At 46.6% G+C, this 19365-nt stretch overlaps 1 protein-coding gene across 2 annotated transcripts in view; it reads right to left on the bottom strand.

Annotated features, from left to right (window-relative positions):
* GMPS (guanosine monophosphate synthase) overlaps positions 1-19365 on the bottom strand; it is a 591203-nt gene that overhangs the window by 298628 nt on the left and 273210 nt on the right. For both annotated transcript variants that reach the window (XM_085634772.1, XM_085634773.1), the window contains 2 exons: positions 5007-5158; positions 845-1018 (listed from right to left, as the gene is read on the bottom strand). In XM_085634772.1, coding sequence (XP_085490898.1) covers positions 845-1018; positions 5007-5158 — 326 coding nt within the window. The remainder of the gene's footprint in view (positions 1-844; positions 1019-5006; positions 5159-19365) is intronic.

Here is a 19365-nt window from a genome sequence, read left to right on the forward strand (position 1 = left end):
CTTGGGATATACAATAGTGTTTTAGGATCTTCTCACTGTAAAACCAGCACTGGAAATTAGAGGAATAATCTTTGTTTGAAGTTCTAGGATCTAGGAAATATGCAGGGCAATACTAACTAGAACGTGTGCTCTACTAGAATACTTTAGAAGTTGCAGCATTCCATCAGCAAGTTGAGGCAGGTGTCCATAAACTGTTCGGGAGTGATCTAGGAGCACCTATTTAGAACAACCTGCAGAGATACCAAAATTGGGTTAGACAATTGGCTTTCTAAATATTTATAGACCCAAATCGTAGACTGCTGGATCTGAGCGAAAAAAAGAGAACTTTACCACTATTTTCTATTAGTCCTTCGCAGCTCAGCAATGAGCTGACCTGCTATGAAACCAGATAAAACATACAATAATTATGGAGCTTGCCAGAATAACTGTTCAACCTCAATGGGATGCAGTCCTACGAGTCAGAGGCTTTTGCTAGTGAAATATCAAGAAATCCACTAAAGAAAGGTAAGATACAGCAATATCTTCGTCTTATGCCTCAAGTATTGCACTACGAAAAAAAAAGTTGCGGGCACATGCGGAATTAAAGACATATGTGCCATTCATTCTTTGCAGACATATACCATTTTACTGTACAGTGCTGATGTTCTTCACTTGGCATTTATTGACTGTGCCTCTTGATGGTTGTTGTGATAAAGTCCCAAAGCCCAGTCATGTGGCGTGGCCTTTAAGATTAAAGAATCTTAAAACTAAAATGTCTACTATGAACAACATTGGCAGATTATCAGTCCCAGGTTTCCTCTTTCACTATACTTTATACCACACAATAAACTACAAATAGACTTACCTCATCTCTCAGCTTGCGGATGAGTTCTGTATCATTATGATGTGTTTTGATAACTTCAGCTTTGACACTAGCAATAAGAGAGGCACTTTCAATTAAATCTGGCCTTAACGTTCCTTGTGCAAGAAAGACCTCTTCAGGTTTCAGGTTCATATCCCCAATTACTTCATTTGCTATCTAAGAAGAAACATTTTTAACATTTCAGTTTCTGTGAACCGTGCCACAACGAAAGCCTCAAATACATACGGTACAGACACAATGTTACCAAGTACTGTCTCATCCGTATGACACTGGAGTGTCAAATCTCAGGGACCATTTTTTTCCAAACACAAAATTGATAAAAGGTGAAAATACTGCAAGATTGTCATTAACATTCATGTAATCAGTTATGAAAAACAGTGTTAATAAAAGTTTGCTATCAGCTCATATATTTTACAGCTAGCCAATTTAAAGCACAAGTTACTACTTGTGTAATGATATATCTGTAAGAGACATTAGTTAGTGATAGATTCCTTATCTTAGAATATCCCCAGGCCTCAGACTGGATCCGGAAAGCTTTCTGTAGCAGTACCCCTGAGCATCAGTAGGTGGCGTCGTGCGGCTCCGCGTCCGTCACTAGCGTCGCAAGCGCCGAGATGACATCACGGAGACTGCTTAGGAGCCACCCATGCGCGCTGACGTCAGTTCTGTACATGACTTTCCGCGCCAGGAACGCAGAGCCATGCAAGAAACTGACCACTGGTGCCATGAAACTAGGGCCCTTAAAGGGATGACCTTAACCCTAGAATCAATTCGCAGAACGGGGAGGATGGGTGGGGCGGTAAGGAATCTATCACTAACTAATGTCTCTTACAGATATATTGTTACAAAAGTAGTAAATTGTGCGTCTGAAAGAGACACGTTAGTGATAGATTCCTTACCTTAGAATAGATACCCCAGCAATACCAACCCCGGTTGTGGGTTTTCGAATAGATTACAGCAGAAAGTCACGGAGAACAGAACGGCCAAAGAAGCAGTCTCTCCGGACCATCAAGGCAGCAATGCTTGGTAAACGTGTGCAGCGAGGCCCACGTTGCTGCCTGACAAATGTCCTGCAAGGGGACGCCACGTCCCAAGGCAGTAGTAGCTGCAGTTGCCCTGGTAGAATGGGCACGTAGCCCCGCAGGAGGCTCCTTCTTAGCCAAGGAGTAAACTTGCTTTGATGCACAGAACGACCCACCCAGAGATGGTCCGTTTGTGCACAGCTCGACCTTTTTTAGCGCCCACGTAGCCAACAAAAAGCTGATCATCCTCCCGGAACTGCTGTATAGATAGAATGCAAGCGCACGTTTTGGGTCCAGGCGGTGGAGCCTCTCTACCTCCCTTGAAGGATGCGGAAAGAAGGTAGGCAAAGTGATGGTCTGCCCGATGTGGAAGGGCGTAACCACCTTTGGCAAAAAAGAAGGACGGGTCCTTAACACCACCTTGTCCGGATGAACAGAAAGAAAAGGAGGTTTGGAAGAAAAAGCCTGAAGCTTACTCACTCTTCTGGCAAAGGTGATAGCGACCAGGAAAGCAGTCTTAAGAGTAAGAAGACGCAAAGGGCAGGTATGAAGGGGCTCGAAAGGAGCACACATCAGATAGATCAAAACGAGATTCAAGTCCCATTGAGACATGATGAACGGCATGGGAGGAAACGTGTGCGCAATGCCGGTAGGAAAACGGGGGACTTAAAAAGAGAAGGCTGATCTGGAAGCCTCAAAAAGGTGGAGATGGCCGAAAGATAACCTTTGATAGTGCCCAGAGCAGAGCCCTGCTGGGTAAAAGAAAGAAGGAACAGAAGAACTTCAGAACGAGGGGCAGAAAGGGGATCCACAGCCTTTGCTGTGCACCATGCCACAAACTTGTTCCTCCTGCAGGCGTATACCATTTTAGTGGAGGGATGCCTGGCTGCCAGAATGACATCATAGACTCCGGGAGGAAGATCGAAAGCTGTCAACTGTCGCCGCTCAATCCCCACGCATGGAGGTGGAGGCTGGATAGGTTCGGGTGGAGGACCGTACCCTGCTGCTGCGACAGAAGATCCTCCCGTCATTGAAGGGAAGCAGTGGCTCCGACGAAGTAGACGCCGTCTGGGGCACCTCGGTGAGGAGGTTAGTTTTGAGGGCCACCGTAGGAAGATCGAGGTTGAGGACCTCAGCAGCCCGACGGAGCACCATTGTGTAGGAAGCGCCCTCCTCCATCGTAGGTGGGGGAGAGGCAAACCCCGTGTCAGAAGAGACATCAAGTTTGCCGGCATCCTCCAGATCATCCACCCAGTCCTGCTCGGAGTCACATTGACAGGCAAAAGGGTCCGAGGACCCCTCCCAGTCATCCTCCACCTTCGTTGCCGAAGGAACCGGTCGCGGCGGCCTAGCCGGAGAAGGGACATACGGCGCCGGAAACTGCGCCGTCTCCCAATGCGGATCCCAGGTAGGAACGAAATGGTCCTGGAACCGGGGCAAGGGTTGAACGAACGGCACCCACTGTGGCGCCAGAGGCAGAGCCGAGGGCGGCGCTGGGGCCGGAGCCGGCAGCGCTGGACCTTGTGGCGCCTGGGCCAGAGCCAACGGCGTAGAATTCTGTGGCGCCGAAGTTCGATTCGCCGGCGGAGCCAACAGGGTCTGGACACGGGACCCGAAGGTGCCGGCGGAAGCGCGAGGCCTAAAAAGGCAGTCCATGGTGGCAAGAAACTCTTGCACCTGTTCGGGAATCGCCGAAGGACCCGGGTAAGGCGGGAAGGCCGCAGGTCTCCCAGGCTCCAAGGGAGCCGCAGGGGCAGAACCCCTGTCCCCCTCGTCTGCATCCGAGGACCAACAGGTGGACGTCGGAGAGCGAACACGCTTCTTCGACTTCTTTTTAGGACGTGGCTTGCCGGTATCTGAGGGCGAAGACTTGGAGCCCGAGGAGCAACAACTGCGGCCCCGCAAGCGGTCCCGGGAACGGTCCCTGGACCTGGAGCGGCGTTGGGACTAGTACCAGACCTCTAGCAGCTTCCGGCGTCGCTCCCTCAAGGCCTTCGGGGCCATGGCTCGACAGTCCCTGCAGGACTGGGGGTCATGGTCGGTCTCCAGGCAGTAGAGGCAAACATCATGGGGATCCGCCACCGACATGTTGCGATGGCAGGCCCCACAAGACAAAGCCAGGCATCCCTACATGCACCAGGAGAAAAAAGGAGTGACAAAAATTCTCAAAAGAGTAGTCAAAAAGTGACTACGGTACGTGGTCTATCCAGATCTGCGCTTGCTGGCGCGGAAAAAGAAAGAACTGACTTCAGCGCACATGGGTGGCACCTAAGTAGTCTCTGTGACGTCATCTCTGCGCTTACGACACAAAGTGACGGATGTGGAGCCGCACGACGCCACCTACTGACGTGCAGGGGTACTGCTACAGAAAGCTTTCCGGATTCAGTCTGACGCCTGAGGATATTCTAAGGTAAGGAACCTATCACTAACGTGTCTCTTTCAGATAGAAACATTAGAACATAAATATTTCAAATTCAGGACTCCTGAAAAAATGTGCTTGGAAGTACACTGTTCTAGATAGCTCAGATTGTGGCACACAAAAGATATTTTGAAGATTTCCCTGTGCACTGAAAAACTAGGAGATTTTAGTCTCATGAGCAATAGATTTGAAACCAAGGAAAACATGTATGTATTATAATAGGTTATGTGAAATTTGAATTTACAGTGCGCCATTGGTAAAAGTAAACTATGATGTATAGGGCAATATTGCATAGACTAAGTATGTTTATGGTGTAATTTTAAGCCATTGATGAAGTCACAGAACCTAGGAAAAAAACCGGTAACGGTATAAATGCCCACTGGAATTTTTTTTTTTTAAAGAATGTGCACTAGTTGAAAGGATAATAAAAATGTGCGTGTGTACCATTGGGATTGGCTTTCAACCACGTGTGCCAATTCTTAGCACCATATCTTTTAATAAGCAATGTGTCTTGACTACCATTGAAAACCTTTCAATGACCAGAAAAAGATCCTAAAAGGGCTTCATGCAAAACCTAACTGGATCAATTCTGAGCAAAGAAGGTACTCAAAAATATATTCAACAAATAAATTTGCAAAAGCTAATTAACACACATAAAATTGCGAACATTTTACAGGGTTCACAAAAAATATTTGAAAAGTACCTTCACAAAGGTGTCACCAATAATTTTCCTTTTTTCCTCTGGGTTTGTGGTCATATTGAGTGTTTTGCTTATTCTTTTTCGTGGAGTTCTATCTTCTTCCGAGATTGGCAGAGTTGTTGTCCCATTGTAGAAAGAATGTGCAGCATTAACCACTGTAAAAGCAATAATTTATTTCACTACTGAAGCAAAGCAAGATGGAACAATATTGAACGTTCTAGTGCTTCTGATACGGCTACATTAATAGGCTCAAAAACAGCTTCAATAATGGATACTGCTGGTTGCACCACCTGTTCAGACAGGCAAATTATCGACTTGCTTGGGGCAGCAGGATAACAAGGGTGCATGTATAAGACCAACTATTGAATCATGGCTTCTCTCCAGCAATTCAATCTTTCCATTTAAAAATGGGCCAATATATCCAGTGTAAGTGAAAAGACTGCTAAAGGGCATGGAGCACAGCAGAAGACAGTTAACGAACAAGAAAAAGTTAAGATTGACATTGTAAGCACCTGCAGCAATGAGTACAAGCAATATGGGAAAGAGAAACAGTAATGGATATGGGAGAAGGATTTCCTGCAGACGGATCAAAGACAATGTACAAAAAAAAAAAAAAATGAGTATGGATTGCTTACATATTCTTATAGGTATGAGAGCCACAACCTCACTGCAAGAGGAACATGGAAGAGGTCAGCAATATAGTGGAGATCAGGGCTCCTGGCAGGAACAAAAGTGAAGAGAAAAATGCAGAAAAGATGGCTACACGTGGGAGGAAAAAAAGAATGCACATGAGTTGGAGGTTCTTTATGCAAAATAAGTCAGGAGAAAGACTGAAGCATGATTCCTACATGAAAGGACAGATTTTGGCAGACTTCCACTTCCTATATGTCATTTCCTGTTTATTAGTGGTAGGCGGAAATTTGCCCGCGGAGTCTCCGCACTGCGTGCAGAGGAGAACTTCCTCCACACATGCAGGGGAGGCTCCACATGTGGGAGTGCGACAGCAAACATGTACCAACACAAATCTCAAAGTGAGATAGTAACAAATTCACATCATAATCGGTTCATGTATCTATTAAATGTGCGTTAAGTTATGCTTTTTGTAACTTTTCCCTAAAACATGTGTAATATGTGAAATAAAATGGTTGCATGTTACTCAGGATAAGTGTAGCAATGTTGACGAAAACGAACAGTCAACTTTTTTTAACCTTGAGCATAGCATGTTAGTTGATGACATTATGCAAAGTAAACCGAGTTGACTCCGGATGGTATTTATGGAGAGTATGTTAGCTGTCCAAACTTTCATCTTTGAAAGACTGTCTAACCACATAAGCACAGTAATCAAAATAGCAGCTGAAGAGAAATATGAGCTGAGAAACTGATCCTGCAGACCCTGACCTGTGTTCTGTAACCTCCCTGAGTGATCTGTATGTGGACATTGATCAAGGCCGAGATCTATAGGCAAGACCTGTTGTATGGTGATGTAATGGAACATAAGGCAGGGTACAACAATCTTGCATACATTTTGTGAGTACACCAGCACCCCAGTGTATGGTCAGGACATTTGAAGCACAATTTGAGAAGGCGTAATGAGCGTTCAATAATAGTGCGTCTATGTATGTGAAAGACACACAATTGATGGACGGAATGCAGAACAAATCAAAACATTCACCCCCAGTCAAGAGATCTGGGTTAAATCCATCATTATTTTGCTCACCATACCACCCCAGTTTAGACATGGCCATATGCAAATCAGTCTTGACCCTGTGCCTCATGGGAACAGTCCAGCCCGAACTGCCAAGCCAGGTCCTCCCTGGACCGGAAACAAGCATCCTAGGACCGGTTTTGGGGTGTCAACCCTCTTCAGCCAGGATAGCTCGATTCCAGTGGCACAGTGAGCCCAGGACCCACGTCTGGGCATACCTGGCGCACTTAGAGCGAGAAAGCAAAAGACACACAATTGATGGACGGAATGCAGAACAAATCAAAACATTCACCCCCAGTCAAGAGATCTGGGTTAATTAAATCCATCATTCTTTTGCTCACCATGCCACCCCAGTTTAGACCTGGCCATATGCAAATCAGTCTTGACCCTGTGCCTCATGGGAACAGTCCAGCCCGAACTGCCAAGCCAGGTCCTCCCTGGACCGGAAACTAGCATCCTAGGACCGGTTTTGGGGTTTCACCTGTCTACGTATATGTCCCCTTATTGTACCTCTGTCGAGATACTGTGGTTGGACGTCTCTAAGGTGTGAGGAGAAGGGGAGAGAGCATATCCGGCATCGCCTGTAAAAAACAACAACATGTTTTTAAGAAAGGGACTTCTATTCAAATTGTACTACATTATGTATGCCTACGTACATGTAGCGTGTGCCAAAATCATGCTTCTTAATCTTGTAGCAAATATCGATTAGTGTCGAGAAGGCACACTGATAAAAAAGCAGGTCCAGTGTGAGGTGTTTCTTACCAATAAGCCACATGTCACTAAACGTCCCAGCAACCAAATCACATGCAGAGGCTACTGTCAGAAAATTAAGCTGCCGTGGATGCTTCCAAGAACGGTTGCATGCACTTCATGGAAACAGCCCACGGCATGGTAGACAGCCTGCAAGCTGATGGAGTGCCAGCTGTAACTGTTGCGGAAAAGGTGTGGTGATGTGGCTGATGTGCCACATGGGTGCGGTCAACGGCACCTAGCACACAAGGGAAGCGTGCAAAAACATAAAATTCTCTTGCAACCCTTTTCTTTCCCCAGTCCCCTCAGTGATTGTGGCATGGTTATAAACTGGTGCACTCTTCTGTTGATGCATCTCAGTACCCTGAAGCAAACATTGGGACTGGATTGCCTGTGAGATGTCAACATTGTCATAGGAGATCCTCTGATGACTACTGGAAAGATCCAGTAGTCATAACATGCAGTACAGCTAGTATTTTGACATAGGCTCTGCTTGGACAACATGGGAGTGGGCTGTTGGTGGTTCCACCTCTAGTTCTGTGCAACCATGTCCAGGATCACATCAGGTGTTAAGTGGTATCTAGAATTAACATTCCCAGACATATCAAACATGTTAATCCTCTGCCTGTAAACCCTCCGTCTCCTTCTACTCCTCAAAGCAAGAGGAAACCAACAAAGGTATTCACCAATAAAGTGACAGCAGGAAAAGAGTTTACGTGTTGGAGTTACTTTTTTATGTGGTCAGCCTGGCTGTTATTGGTTGTTGTTGTAACGAGTTTCTGATGCAGATGGTTGGTGTTGGAGTTTATAACAATCACTCCTCTCTTTACCAGGTGCGTTGCAAGTGTTGAAAACCTGGTTATGTGAATCTTCAGCATTTAGGACTATACTTTTCCAGAACTTATATTTTAAACGATAATGGTTAAAACGTGCATTATTATTGTTTTGAAATGATCTATTTATTTGAAAATATTTGTATACAAATGTTACAATTCGATTCTATTTATTTACTAGTTCAATTATTTTAAAAATGAATCAGTGAAATAAATGTCATGCATTAGATTGCAAGTCACCATATTTTAAAATATTTTAAATATTAAAATGTAACCTCATTTCCTATGAAGCTTTATTTTAAGTCCCTGACTCCATTATCTTCTATGGGAGAGTGTTGCAGTACCAGTGTTTGGTCATGTTTAGAGATGGACTCACCACTGTTTTTATTGAGGCAATAGCAACTTTAGATGTACATTTTGAGAATAGCAATGGGCTTATTCTTTTGTGGGTGGGTGACATCCCTTCTTAAACCCTTCCCTGACCCCAAGCCCCTCCTCACTTCACTAACCTCATCCCGTTTAATAGTAAGTATGCCCTTTTTCCGGCCTATCCCTCCCACATTCACTATTAAATCCTATACTTCTGTGCAGAGACTCTGCAGTCTGAGCGGAGATCTCGACAAAGAAAGAGAGGTGAAGTCGGAAACTCTGCATGTACATTTTTGACTATTATTTTTTAGTACTATAATATGCAATTTGTGAATCGACCCTGTAGTGTTGTAAGTTGCCCCATACACAATACACTGATGTTCTTTCGTAAACAAATCTGGAGTGGAAATGTTGGTTAAGTTAAAGAAAGCAATGTGCTCTTAAATCAGATGGGACTGCACAATAACTTGTAAGGTATTGCTGGCACTAAACTATTGAACATAAAGTGAAAAGTCGAATATTTCCATATAGCAATTGAACTGACTAGGCAATCCATTGGCTGTTGGGTTTATATATGTTGTGTAGCTCCTCCCATGTCACAAGTATGAGCAGTCTACACTAATAGAGGATAAACAGTTCGATGCCCCGTTTCTAACAGACGAATACACGACTGCTCTACACCTGTTAAACAGGCACTCCCCCCAGGATACTACATCTTCAGGAGAGATGGCTCAAAGAAAAAGGGTGAAGGATTTGGCATCATTTTAAAAGATACTTATAAATGCTTATACAGTCCGCTTGCCAATCCGGATTGTGAAAAAGAAAACAAGTTACTTACCTGTAACTGTAGTTCTCCAGTATTGGACCTTTCATAGATTCACATGCCTGAATCATTCCCCGTCGTCGAGACGGGAGTCTCCGGTACATAAAAAAGCTTTGCTTAGTATCATAGCAAACAGAAAAAAGGCCTAGGCCCATTTTCCTTTGCAACCCATAACCTTCGTTATGTAAAAAAGGACTAAACCAGTCCCTGAGCCAATCAGAGCCTCTCACCCTCTAGAACACTCCTGAGAGAACCTTCTGCCCTCAGATTTTCGTGCACTTGTGCAATAACACTCTTTGTGCTAAATCCGAGGTGAGCCTCTCAGGGGAGGAGGGTGGGTTGCATGTGAATCTATGAAAGGTCCAATACTGGAGAACTACAGTTACAGGTAAGTAACTTGTTTTCTTACTCCAGTATTGGAGCCTTTCATAGATTCACATGCCTGAATCAGAATAGCGAGCAGTAAATAAATGCACATTTTTTGTTACCTAGAAAGTGAATCCAGGAAACATATACAGTGTGATAAAAATGGTATCTGTAAACCAAATTCCACCTCTCAAAATTTCTTTGCAAATGGTAATACAATAAACAACCATAAAATGTGCCAACGTACATAACAAAGGAAGGAGGGATGGTAAAGAAGGCTCACCGTTACTGGATAAGGTTCCTCAGCACCGCTTCTCCCACTGCCACATCTCTCTCTGTGGCTGCATCCAAGCAGTAATGCCTGGTGAAGGTGTGTGTACTCGTCCAGGTCGCCGCCCTGCAGATATCCTGGATCGGTACTCCTGCAAATAGAGCAGTAGAGGTGGAGACTGCTCTTGTAGAATGAGCCCGGACTCGTGCATTCAAAGGTCGGCCAGCTGCCTGATGACAATACCCTATGGCACTTGATATCCATCTGGCAATTCCTCTCTTTGACAAAGGGAAACCCTTTCTGGGTGCGCTGTAGGCCACAAAAAGCTGTGAAGACTTGCGGAAAGGCTTAGTTTTCAGCAAATAGAATTTCAAACAACGCTGGACATCCAGCGAGTGGAGAGCTCTTTCCGCCGCTGTTGATGGTTGTGGAAAAAATCTTTTGAGAATTAAAGGTTCGTTCAAATGAAAGTCAGTTGGAACCTTAGGGATGAATCTTGGATTAGTCCTGAGTATTATCCTGTCCTCCTTGAACTGCAAGAACGGCTCTTGGATCGTGAGAGCCTGAATTTCTCCCACTCTCCTGGCTGAAGTGAGTGCAATGAGAAGCGCAACTTTCCAGGAAAGAAATTTCAGTTCCGCCCTGTGAATTGGTTCAAAGGGCTGTTTCATCAACTGGGAAAGAACGACATTCAATTGCCAGAGAGGTGGCGGTGGTTTTATTGGAGGAAAAACTCGGAACAGACCTTTCATAAACTGCTTGATGACTCTAGCAGACCACAGAGATGGACCAGAGGCCGTTCTTCTAAAGCGTGAAATTGCAGCTAGATGTACTTTTATAGACGCATGCGCCAAACCAGACTTAGCCAAAAGCAAGAGGTATGGAATAATCTCGTGAGCTTCTGAAAGCAGCGGATGAATGTTAGACCTTTTGCACCATAAACAGAACCTTTTCCATTTCATCCGATATGTCTTGTTTGTACTATCCGCTCTAGCTCTAGATAGAATCTCTCTGCACTCCGTAGGGATATTCAGATGTTGAAATTCACGGTATTCAGGAGCCAGGCTGCTAACTGCAGAGATTTCGGATCCGGATGCAGCACTTCCCCCTGGAACATTGTCAGCAGAGACGGTATCGGCTGCAGGCAAATCGGGCGCTCCTCTGACAGTAGAAGAAGCTCTGCAAACCAATGCTGTCTGGGCCACCACGGAGCTATCAGGATTAACCTGCATGGTTCTTTCTTGATCTTCATAAGAACCCGCGGCAGGAGGGGAATTGGAGGAAAGGCGTAGGCAAAGATGCCTGACCATGCCATCAAAAACGCATTCCCCCAAGATCCCCGTTGGGGAAGCCAGCTTGCGAAGAACCGGCATTTTCTGTTCTCCCTTGTCGCAAAAAGATCTACTATTGGAGTTCCCCATTTCTGGAAGATGTTGTCCAAAATCCCGTTGTCGATTTCCCAATCGTGACAGACAGACTTTAGTCTGCTTAGAGTATCCGCTTTGGTGTTCTGGTCCCCTGGAAGATGTTCCGCTGTAATGGATACTTCGTGTCGTAGAGCCCATTCCCATATCCACTGGGCTTCCCGAGACAGGGAGAGAGATCTTGTGCCTCCCTGTTTGTTCAAATAGTGCATTGCTGTTGTGTTGTCTGTTCTTACCAACACGGCTGCACCTTGAATCCTTGGCAGGAACGCTAACAATGCTAAGCGGACGGCTCTGAGCTCCAAAAGGTTGATATGCAATTGTTGTTCGTCCGCTTTCCAACGACCGCTGACCTGCAGATCCTGAAGGAATGCTCCCCATCCTTCCAAGGATGCATCTGTTGTAATGACCAATGGAGCTGGCTGAGTCAGGAAAGAAAGACCCTGTGAGATGTTTCGTTTTCGGGTCCACCATGTCGCCGCGTGGACCATGATCGGCGTCACTTTGATTATATCCTCGAAGGATCCTGTCGCTTGATGCCACTGAAGATCCAATTGCTCTTGTAACGGACGCATCCGTAGTCTGCAGCAAGGTACGAGGGGAATGCAAGATGACATCGTTCCCAGCAAAGACTTGTACCTGCGTACTGAAAGAGACTTTCTTTTTATAAACGCCTGGGATAGAGATATTATTCCGCGCTGTCTCTCCTCGGAGGGGAACGCTCTGTTTACCTCCGTATCCAGAATCGCTCCCAAGAAAGTTATATTTCTTGAAGGTTGTAGAGTCGACTTCTCCTCGTTTAGAGTGAGGCCTAAACTGGCAAATAGTTCTATGCAAGCCTCTGTTGACAACTGGGCTGACGCTTTCGATGGAGCCTTGACTAGCCAGTCGTCGAGGTAAGGAAACACTTGGTGTTTCTGTCTCCTTAGTACCGCTGCCACTGGAGCCAGACATTTTGTAAAAATCCTCGGGGCCGATTTCAGACCAAAAGGAAGCACCCTGAATTGGTAATGATCTTCGGCCACCACGAACCGAAGGTACTGCCTGTGTGAAGGATGGATTGGAATATGGAAATATGCATCCCGTAAATCCAGTTTGGTCATATAATCCTCTGGGTTTAACAGCAGCAGAATATCCTGGAGGGAAATCATTCTGAAGGTCTGATCCTTGAGGTAAGTATTTAGGGATCTGAGATCCAAAATGGGGCGCCATTGAAGAATGTTTTTCTTGATCAGAAAAAACCGGGAATAAAATCCCCTTCCTTTCTGGGAATTCGGTACCGGTTCTATTGCTCCCTTTCGGAGCATTGTCCGAATTTCTTGACGCATCTGATGCAAATACTTGACCTCTTGAAATCTTGGAGGTGAACAAGGGGGGCTTTCCAGAAATTCTAGAGTATGACCGAATTGAATTATCTGGAGGACCCATTGGTCCGTCGTTATCTGCTGCCAATTTTGATGATGATAGGAAATTCTTCCACCCAGGGGAATATGTGACATATGAGGAGTAAGTGTCACCAGAATGTCATTGTCTTCGGGTGGTGTCTTTCCCTTGACGACCTCCTCGACCTCTAGGAGTAGATTTTGTGAAACCTCCTCTTTGTGAATATTGTTGTTGACGATATGGTTGAGATGATGTGGAGTAGGAAGAATAACGGCCTTGTTGATAACCCCCTCTATAAGAGGGCTGGCCCCTACCACGTGAGCCACGAAAAGGAACTTTCCTATACTGCAATGTTCCCAGAGATTTCGCTGTTTCCGTATCCTTTTTTATACTCTGTAAGGCCTCATCCACATGTTTTCCGAACAGATCTTCCCCATTGAACGGAAGATCCAAGATCTTATTCTGGACTTCAGGCCTAAAAGATGTTGCTCTCAACCATCCTTGTCTGCGCAAAACCGCCGCTCCTCCCAGAGATCTGAAGGCCGTGGTCGCAATGTCCATTGCACAATCTATGACTTCAGCCGAAGTCCTTTCACCCTCCTGGAGGATTTTTCTAGCCTCTTGTCTGTCCGCTTCAGGTATGCTATCAATGTATGGTGATAGGTCGCACCACATCTGCCTATCATACCTGCCCAGGATGGCTAGTGCATTTGCTGCCTTAACCAGAAGAGCAGACATGGACGAAAACCTTTTTCCTGCATTATCCAAGCGCCTACCCTCTCTATCCGGTGGCGTGGAAATTGGAGCAGAGGGATTCCTCGACTTTTGCTGCGCCGCTTGAGTTATAACCGAGTCCGGTTTGGGGTGACCTAATAAACAAGCCGGAGCATCGGAAGGCGCTTTGTATTTTTTTGTCCAGCCTAGCCAGCACTGGAGTAACCGTTGCCGGCGTCTCCATTACTTTGAGACCTTCCTCCCATAGATGACTCACAATTGGAAGAGATCTAACAGTCTTGCGAAACGGTTCTTTAAAATCATATAAAAAGCATTCTGCTTTATCTGATGACATACTGAGCGCAAATCTCTGCGCGGCTCTTTCCATCAGATTATGGAACCCTCCAATGTCCTCCGGAGGGGAATCCACAGGTCTTGGTGACGGAGATGAAGGGGACGGAATCAAATACTCATCCCATTCCTTACTAGGATCTGTTATCTCCCCTTCCTCCTGCTCTTCATCCTCAGAAGTGTCCAGAGCCGGCTGTGGCAAAGGTGTTAGTGGCCGCGGAACCGGTATCTCCTGTCTTCGCAGTGGTGTACATGGCACAGAGTGCGCCGGAGCCACTGGCATCCTTTGGGTAGACTGAGGCAAAGTATGCCTCTTCTTGTAATCATCCAACATGAACTGCAAATCCGTCAGAAGAGAAGCTGGAACACTCACCATCTCTTCCTGTTCATGTTGTCGGGGGGGGTCCTGATAACCCCCATACTCATCCTCCCAGTCATCCTCCTGACATTTAACGTGCAACTGAGAGGGGCTACTTGCATAGCCAAACGGGCCCTCATTATCCTCTTCCTGCGAATCTTCTTCTTCCAATAAATGGGATGGAACCAGAGGCGTTACCTTACTAGGAGACGTAATATCCGGGGTAATCCTTCTTTTCCTGTCAAAACCCCGCTTTTCCGGGGTTTTTTCCCTCGTCGACGAGCCCGTCGACGAGATTGCCATTTTAACCGCCGTCGACATCGTCGTCGTCGATGCCGTCGTCGACGCTGTAGACATAGTCGTCGTTGCCGCCGTCGACGATGTAGTTGTCACCGTCGTCGACGGTGCCGTCGACGCTGTAGTTGTCGTCGTCGTCGTCATTGCCGTCGCCGTCGGCGCTCTCGTCGTCGACACTGCCGTCGACGATGCCATCGTCGACGAGAGTACAGGCTTAATAATGACTTTTACTTCACTCCTCGTCGTCGACGACGCTACCTTCTTCGTCGACGATCCCGTCGACGATGTAGATTTTCCTAATTTCTCCTCAGGTGAAGTAGACGCTGGCTTTTTAAGCGCATGTTTAATTTTAAGGGGTGATTTTGAAGGCTCAGAACTTGTTTTCTTTGGCTGTTCCACCCCTGAAGCATGACCCTTGCTCTCCTTTTCTTTAGTTTTAGGAGATTTTGAGGGACTGCGCTCTGAAGACCCAGCAGTGGTCTTTTTAAGAGCCTTCTCAGGTTTCTCCCCTGAGGTATGAGCCTGAGGAGATCTGCCTCTCTTCTGAGATCTCCTTGAAACATTTGACGCCTCCTCACTGTCACTAGACACGACGTCCTTCCTGGTTTTAAGTTTTTGGAGCCAAATTAGCAGTCTGCCTTCACGATCCCTTAAAGTCTTATTAGAAAAGGTGCGACATACCTTACACTCCTTCGCCTGGTGGTGTGGGTAAAGGCAGTATATACAGTCCTTATGAGGATCATCAGTATATAATCTCTTCTTTGAGCAGGTGGCACAGGCCCTAAACAAGCCTTTCTTTTCTTTATCAGCCATTCTCCTAGATGATGTAGAAATTTCAGTAGAAAAAATCACCTCAATCTAAAACCAACTGTAGAATTTGAGCAGAGCTCAAAGGAGACTCCCTAGCACAACGTGCGGTAGAAAATCTGAGGGCAGAAGGTTCTCTCAGGAGTGTTCTAGAGGGTGAGAGGCTCTGATTGGCTCAGGGACTGGTTTAGTCCTTTTTTACATAACGAAGGTTATGGGTTGCAAAGGAAAATGGGCCTAGGCCTTTTTTCTGTTTGCTATGATACTAAGCAAAGCTTTTTTATGTACCGGAGACTCCCGTCTCGACGACGGGGAATGATTCAGGCATGTGAATCTATGAAAGGCTCCAATACTGGAGTAAGTGGGCTTTACTATAAATCTCTCCCCCACCTTTTCCTTCTCGGGGATTTTAGTTTATCGCCCCCCACCCCGGGTCCTTGAGTAAGGTTGCGGGAAACTCTGCCAGACATAATGACCAGTCTTGTCACTGAAAAAGCTAACGTCACTTTGTTAGGGGAATTCAATATTCACATTGAGGAAATTACCAACCCCCATGTCTCAAATATTCTACAAGATCTAGATGGTATACTTCTAACACAAAGGATGAACGAACTCACTCATGTTAAAGGTTACCTTATAGACCCACTCTTTAGCAATGAGCCTACTTTAAAGTGGAGTATCCGTCCAATGGCCTGCGCCGATCATGCCCTCATTTCAATCACCTTGGAGGGTCCCTCCTTAGGGGTAGACGCCAAGAAGACTCCGAGCCAAGGTCAGATCTGGTCTAAACTGAAAGAGACCTGGCTATCGGTACTTGATAACACTAGACCGGTGTTAGGAAATGACTCTGTAGCTGCAAATGGTACAGTAAATAAGTGGTTTAATAACTCCCTTGAAGATATAATCCACATTACCACTCTAAAAAAAGAAAAGGGGAGTAAAGAAAAATCTTCCCAATTGTTCAATGAGCACTTAATCTAAATAAAAAAGGTTGGATAGAAAGTGGAGACTAGAATATGATGATAATGCGAAAGCTGCCCATCGGGCTACTGAATCTCACCATAAAGAGATAAAAAAGATTAAAGCTGCATACTACGAAGACTTACTGGTCAGGGCAGCCATTGCTTCGAGGGAGCTGTTCCGGATTGTAAAATTCCTTAATACGCTTAAAGAACAAGTTTCTTACGTTCAGTAACAATAAATCTGTAAGAAACATAGGTTAGTTATAGATTACTTACCTTAGAATTACTTCCAGGCGTCAGACTGGATCCGGAAAGGTTTCCGTCAGCAGTACCCCTGCACGTCGGAAGGTGGAATCGGTCGACTCCACGTTAGTCGTTGGCATCATGGTCGCTGAGATGACATTGCGGTAGCTACAAAGACACCACCCTCGCGCACTGACGTCAGTTCTGTACACGACTTTCCACGCCAGAAGCGCAGAGCCATGCAAGACACTGACCACTGGTGCACAAAACTAGGGCCCTGAAAGGAAGTCCTTAACCCTAGAAGTCAGTCCGCAGAACGGGGAGGATGGGTGGGGCGGTAAGTAATCTATAACTAACCTATGTATCTTACAAATATATCGTTACCAAAGTTAAGTAACTTGTTGATCTGAAAGAAACAGTAATAGATTCCTTATCTTAGAATAGATACCCCAGCAATACCAACCCTGGAGGTGGGTCTGCGAACTAAGTTCACATCAAAGTCCTGGCAAAGAGAACGGACGAAGAATCCTTCTCTCCAGACTTGGCTGTCCAGGCAGTAGTGTTTGGTGAACATGTGCAGCGATGCCCATGTAGCTGCCTGACAGATGTAATTTAGGGGGACTCCTCGTCCCAAAGCAGTGGTAGCTGCCGTCGCCCTGGTGGAATGGGCGCGCAGTCCCACTGGAGGCTCCTTCTTTGCCAAAGAATAGCAGGCTTTGATGCACAGACCGACCCCACCTAGAGATGGTCTGTTTGTGCATGGCCCGACCTTTCTTAGCACCTACGTAACCAACAAAGAGCTGGTCGTCCACCCGGAATTGTCTGGTGCGATCCAAGTAGAAGGAAAGCGCACGTTTTGGATCAAGATGGTGGAGCCTCTCTTACTCTTTTGAAGGATGTGGAGGCGGAAAGTAGGTGGGCAAAGTGATGGTTTGGCCAATGTGGAAAGAAGTAATCACTTTGGAAGAAAGAAAGGTCTAGTTCTAAGGACGACCTTGTCCGGATGGACAGCTAGAAAGGGAGGTTTGGAAGAAAGAACCTGTAGCTCACTCACCCTGCACGCAGAGGTGATGGCCACCAGAAAGGCAGTTTTCAAAGTAAGAAGCCTAAGAAGACAGTTATGTAGTGGCTCAAAGGGAGCGCATATAAGGTAGGTAAGAACCAAGTTCAAGTCCCACTGAGGTATTACGAAGGGAACAGGAAGAAAGAGATGAGTAATGCCCTTAAGGAAGCGATTTACAACAGGGGACTTGGAAAAGAGAAGGCTGATCAGGAAGCCGAAGAACGGCTGAAATGGGTGAGAGATAGCCTTTAAGAGTGCCCAGAGCAGAGCCCTACTGGGCCAAAGAAAGGAGGAACAAGAGAACCAAAGAAAGAGGGGCAGAAAGGGGATCCACAACCTTTGCTGTGCACCATGCCACAAATTTGTTCCATCTGCAGGCGTATACCATCTTAGTGGAGGGACGCCTGGCTGCCAAGATAATATCACAGACTTCAGGAGGCAGGTCAAACAATGTCAACTGCCGCCGCTTAATCTCCATGCAAGGAGGTGGAGGCTGGACATGTTCGGTTGGAGGACCGTCCCCTGCTGCTGCGACAGAAGATCCTCCCCAAGAGGCAGTCTGATTGGAGGATCGATGGCCATGTTGAGCAGCTTGGGATACCATACTCTTTTGTGCCCAGTCCGGAGCCACAAGAATGACTTGGGCCCGGTCGCGCTTGATCTTCTGCACTCTGGGCAAAAGTGGTATAGGCGGAAAGGCGTATTGAAAACCGCAACTCCACTTGCGACAAAAAGCGTTGGCTAGCAAGTGCCGCATTGGAAATTCCGACGCACAGAACTGCTGACATTACGCGTTCTCTTCGGTGGTGAATAGATCTAACCAAGGCTCTCCCCACTGCTGAAAGAGACCTTGCACCACCACCGAGTGAAGACGCCATTGGTGATCCATCATGCACCTGCGGCTGAGTTCGTCCGCCCTGGCATTCAGGGAAACTGCCGGGTGTTGAACCACCAGAGATATGCCTTGATGTTCCAGCCATGTCCAGAGGCGGAGGGCCTCCTGACATAGGGTCCACAACCCCACCCTGCCTTGTTTGTTGCAGTACCACATGGTGGTGGTGTGGTCCGTGCACTACTCTTCCCCGGACAGAAGAAAGGAATGCCTTGAGTGCAAGACGAATCACCCGAAGCTCCAGAGGCCTCTGATCTCCGCCTCCCCATGTGGTTGCCCCATCCCAGAAGTTATGCATCGGTCGCCATTGTGAACACTGGTTGAGGAAGGGAGAGTGACCTGCCGCCGACCCAATCCTGGTTCGTTAGCCACCACTGCAATTGGTGTGTAATGCCTTCCGAGATCTGCACGCAATCGGACAGGCTCCTCTGATGTTGTGCCCACTGGAACTTCAGGTCCAACTGCAGAGCCTGCATATGCCATCTAGATTGGTCCACCAGCAGGATTCAGGAAGACATCAGGCCCAGTAGCCGGAGGTTCATCCTGACCGAAAACCAGGATAGAGGCTGAAAGATCGGAATCATAGGCCGAATATCCCAGACTCGCTGTTTGGGAGGATAGACCCGAAACTGCGTCGTGTCCAGAACCGCCCTGATGAAAAGGACCTTCTGAGAGGGAATCAGGTGCGACTTCGGCACGTTGATGGAAACCCCAGCAAATACAGGAGGTCGGCCGTAGTCTGGAGGAGGGA

This window comes from Triturus cristatus, chromosome 11 (genome assembly GCF_964204655.1).
Source record: "Triturus cristatus chromosome 11, aTriCri1.1, whole genome shotgun sequence".
In the NCBI taxonomy this organism is placed as follows: Eukaryota; Metazoa; Chordata; class Amphibia; order Caudata; family Salamandridae; genus Triturus; species Triturus cristatus.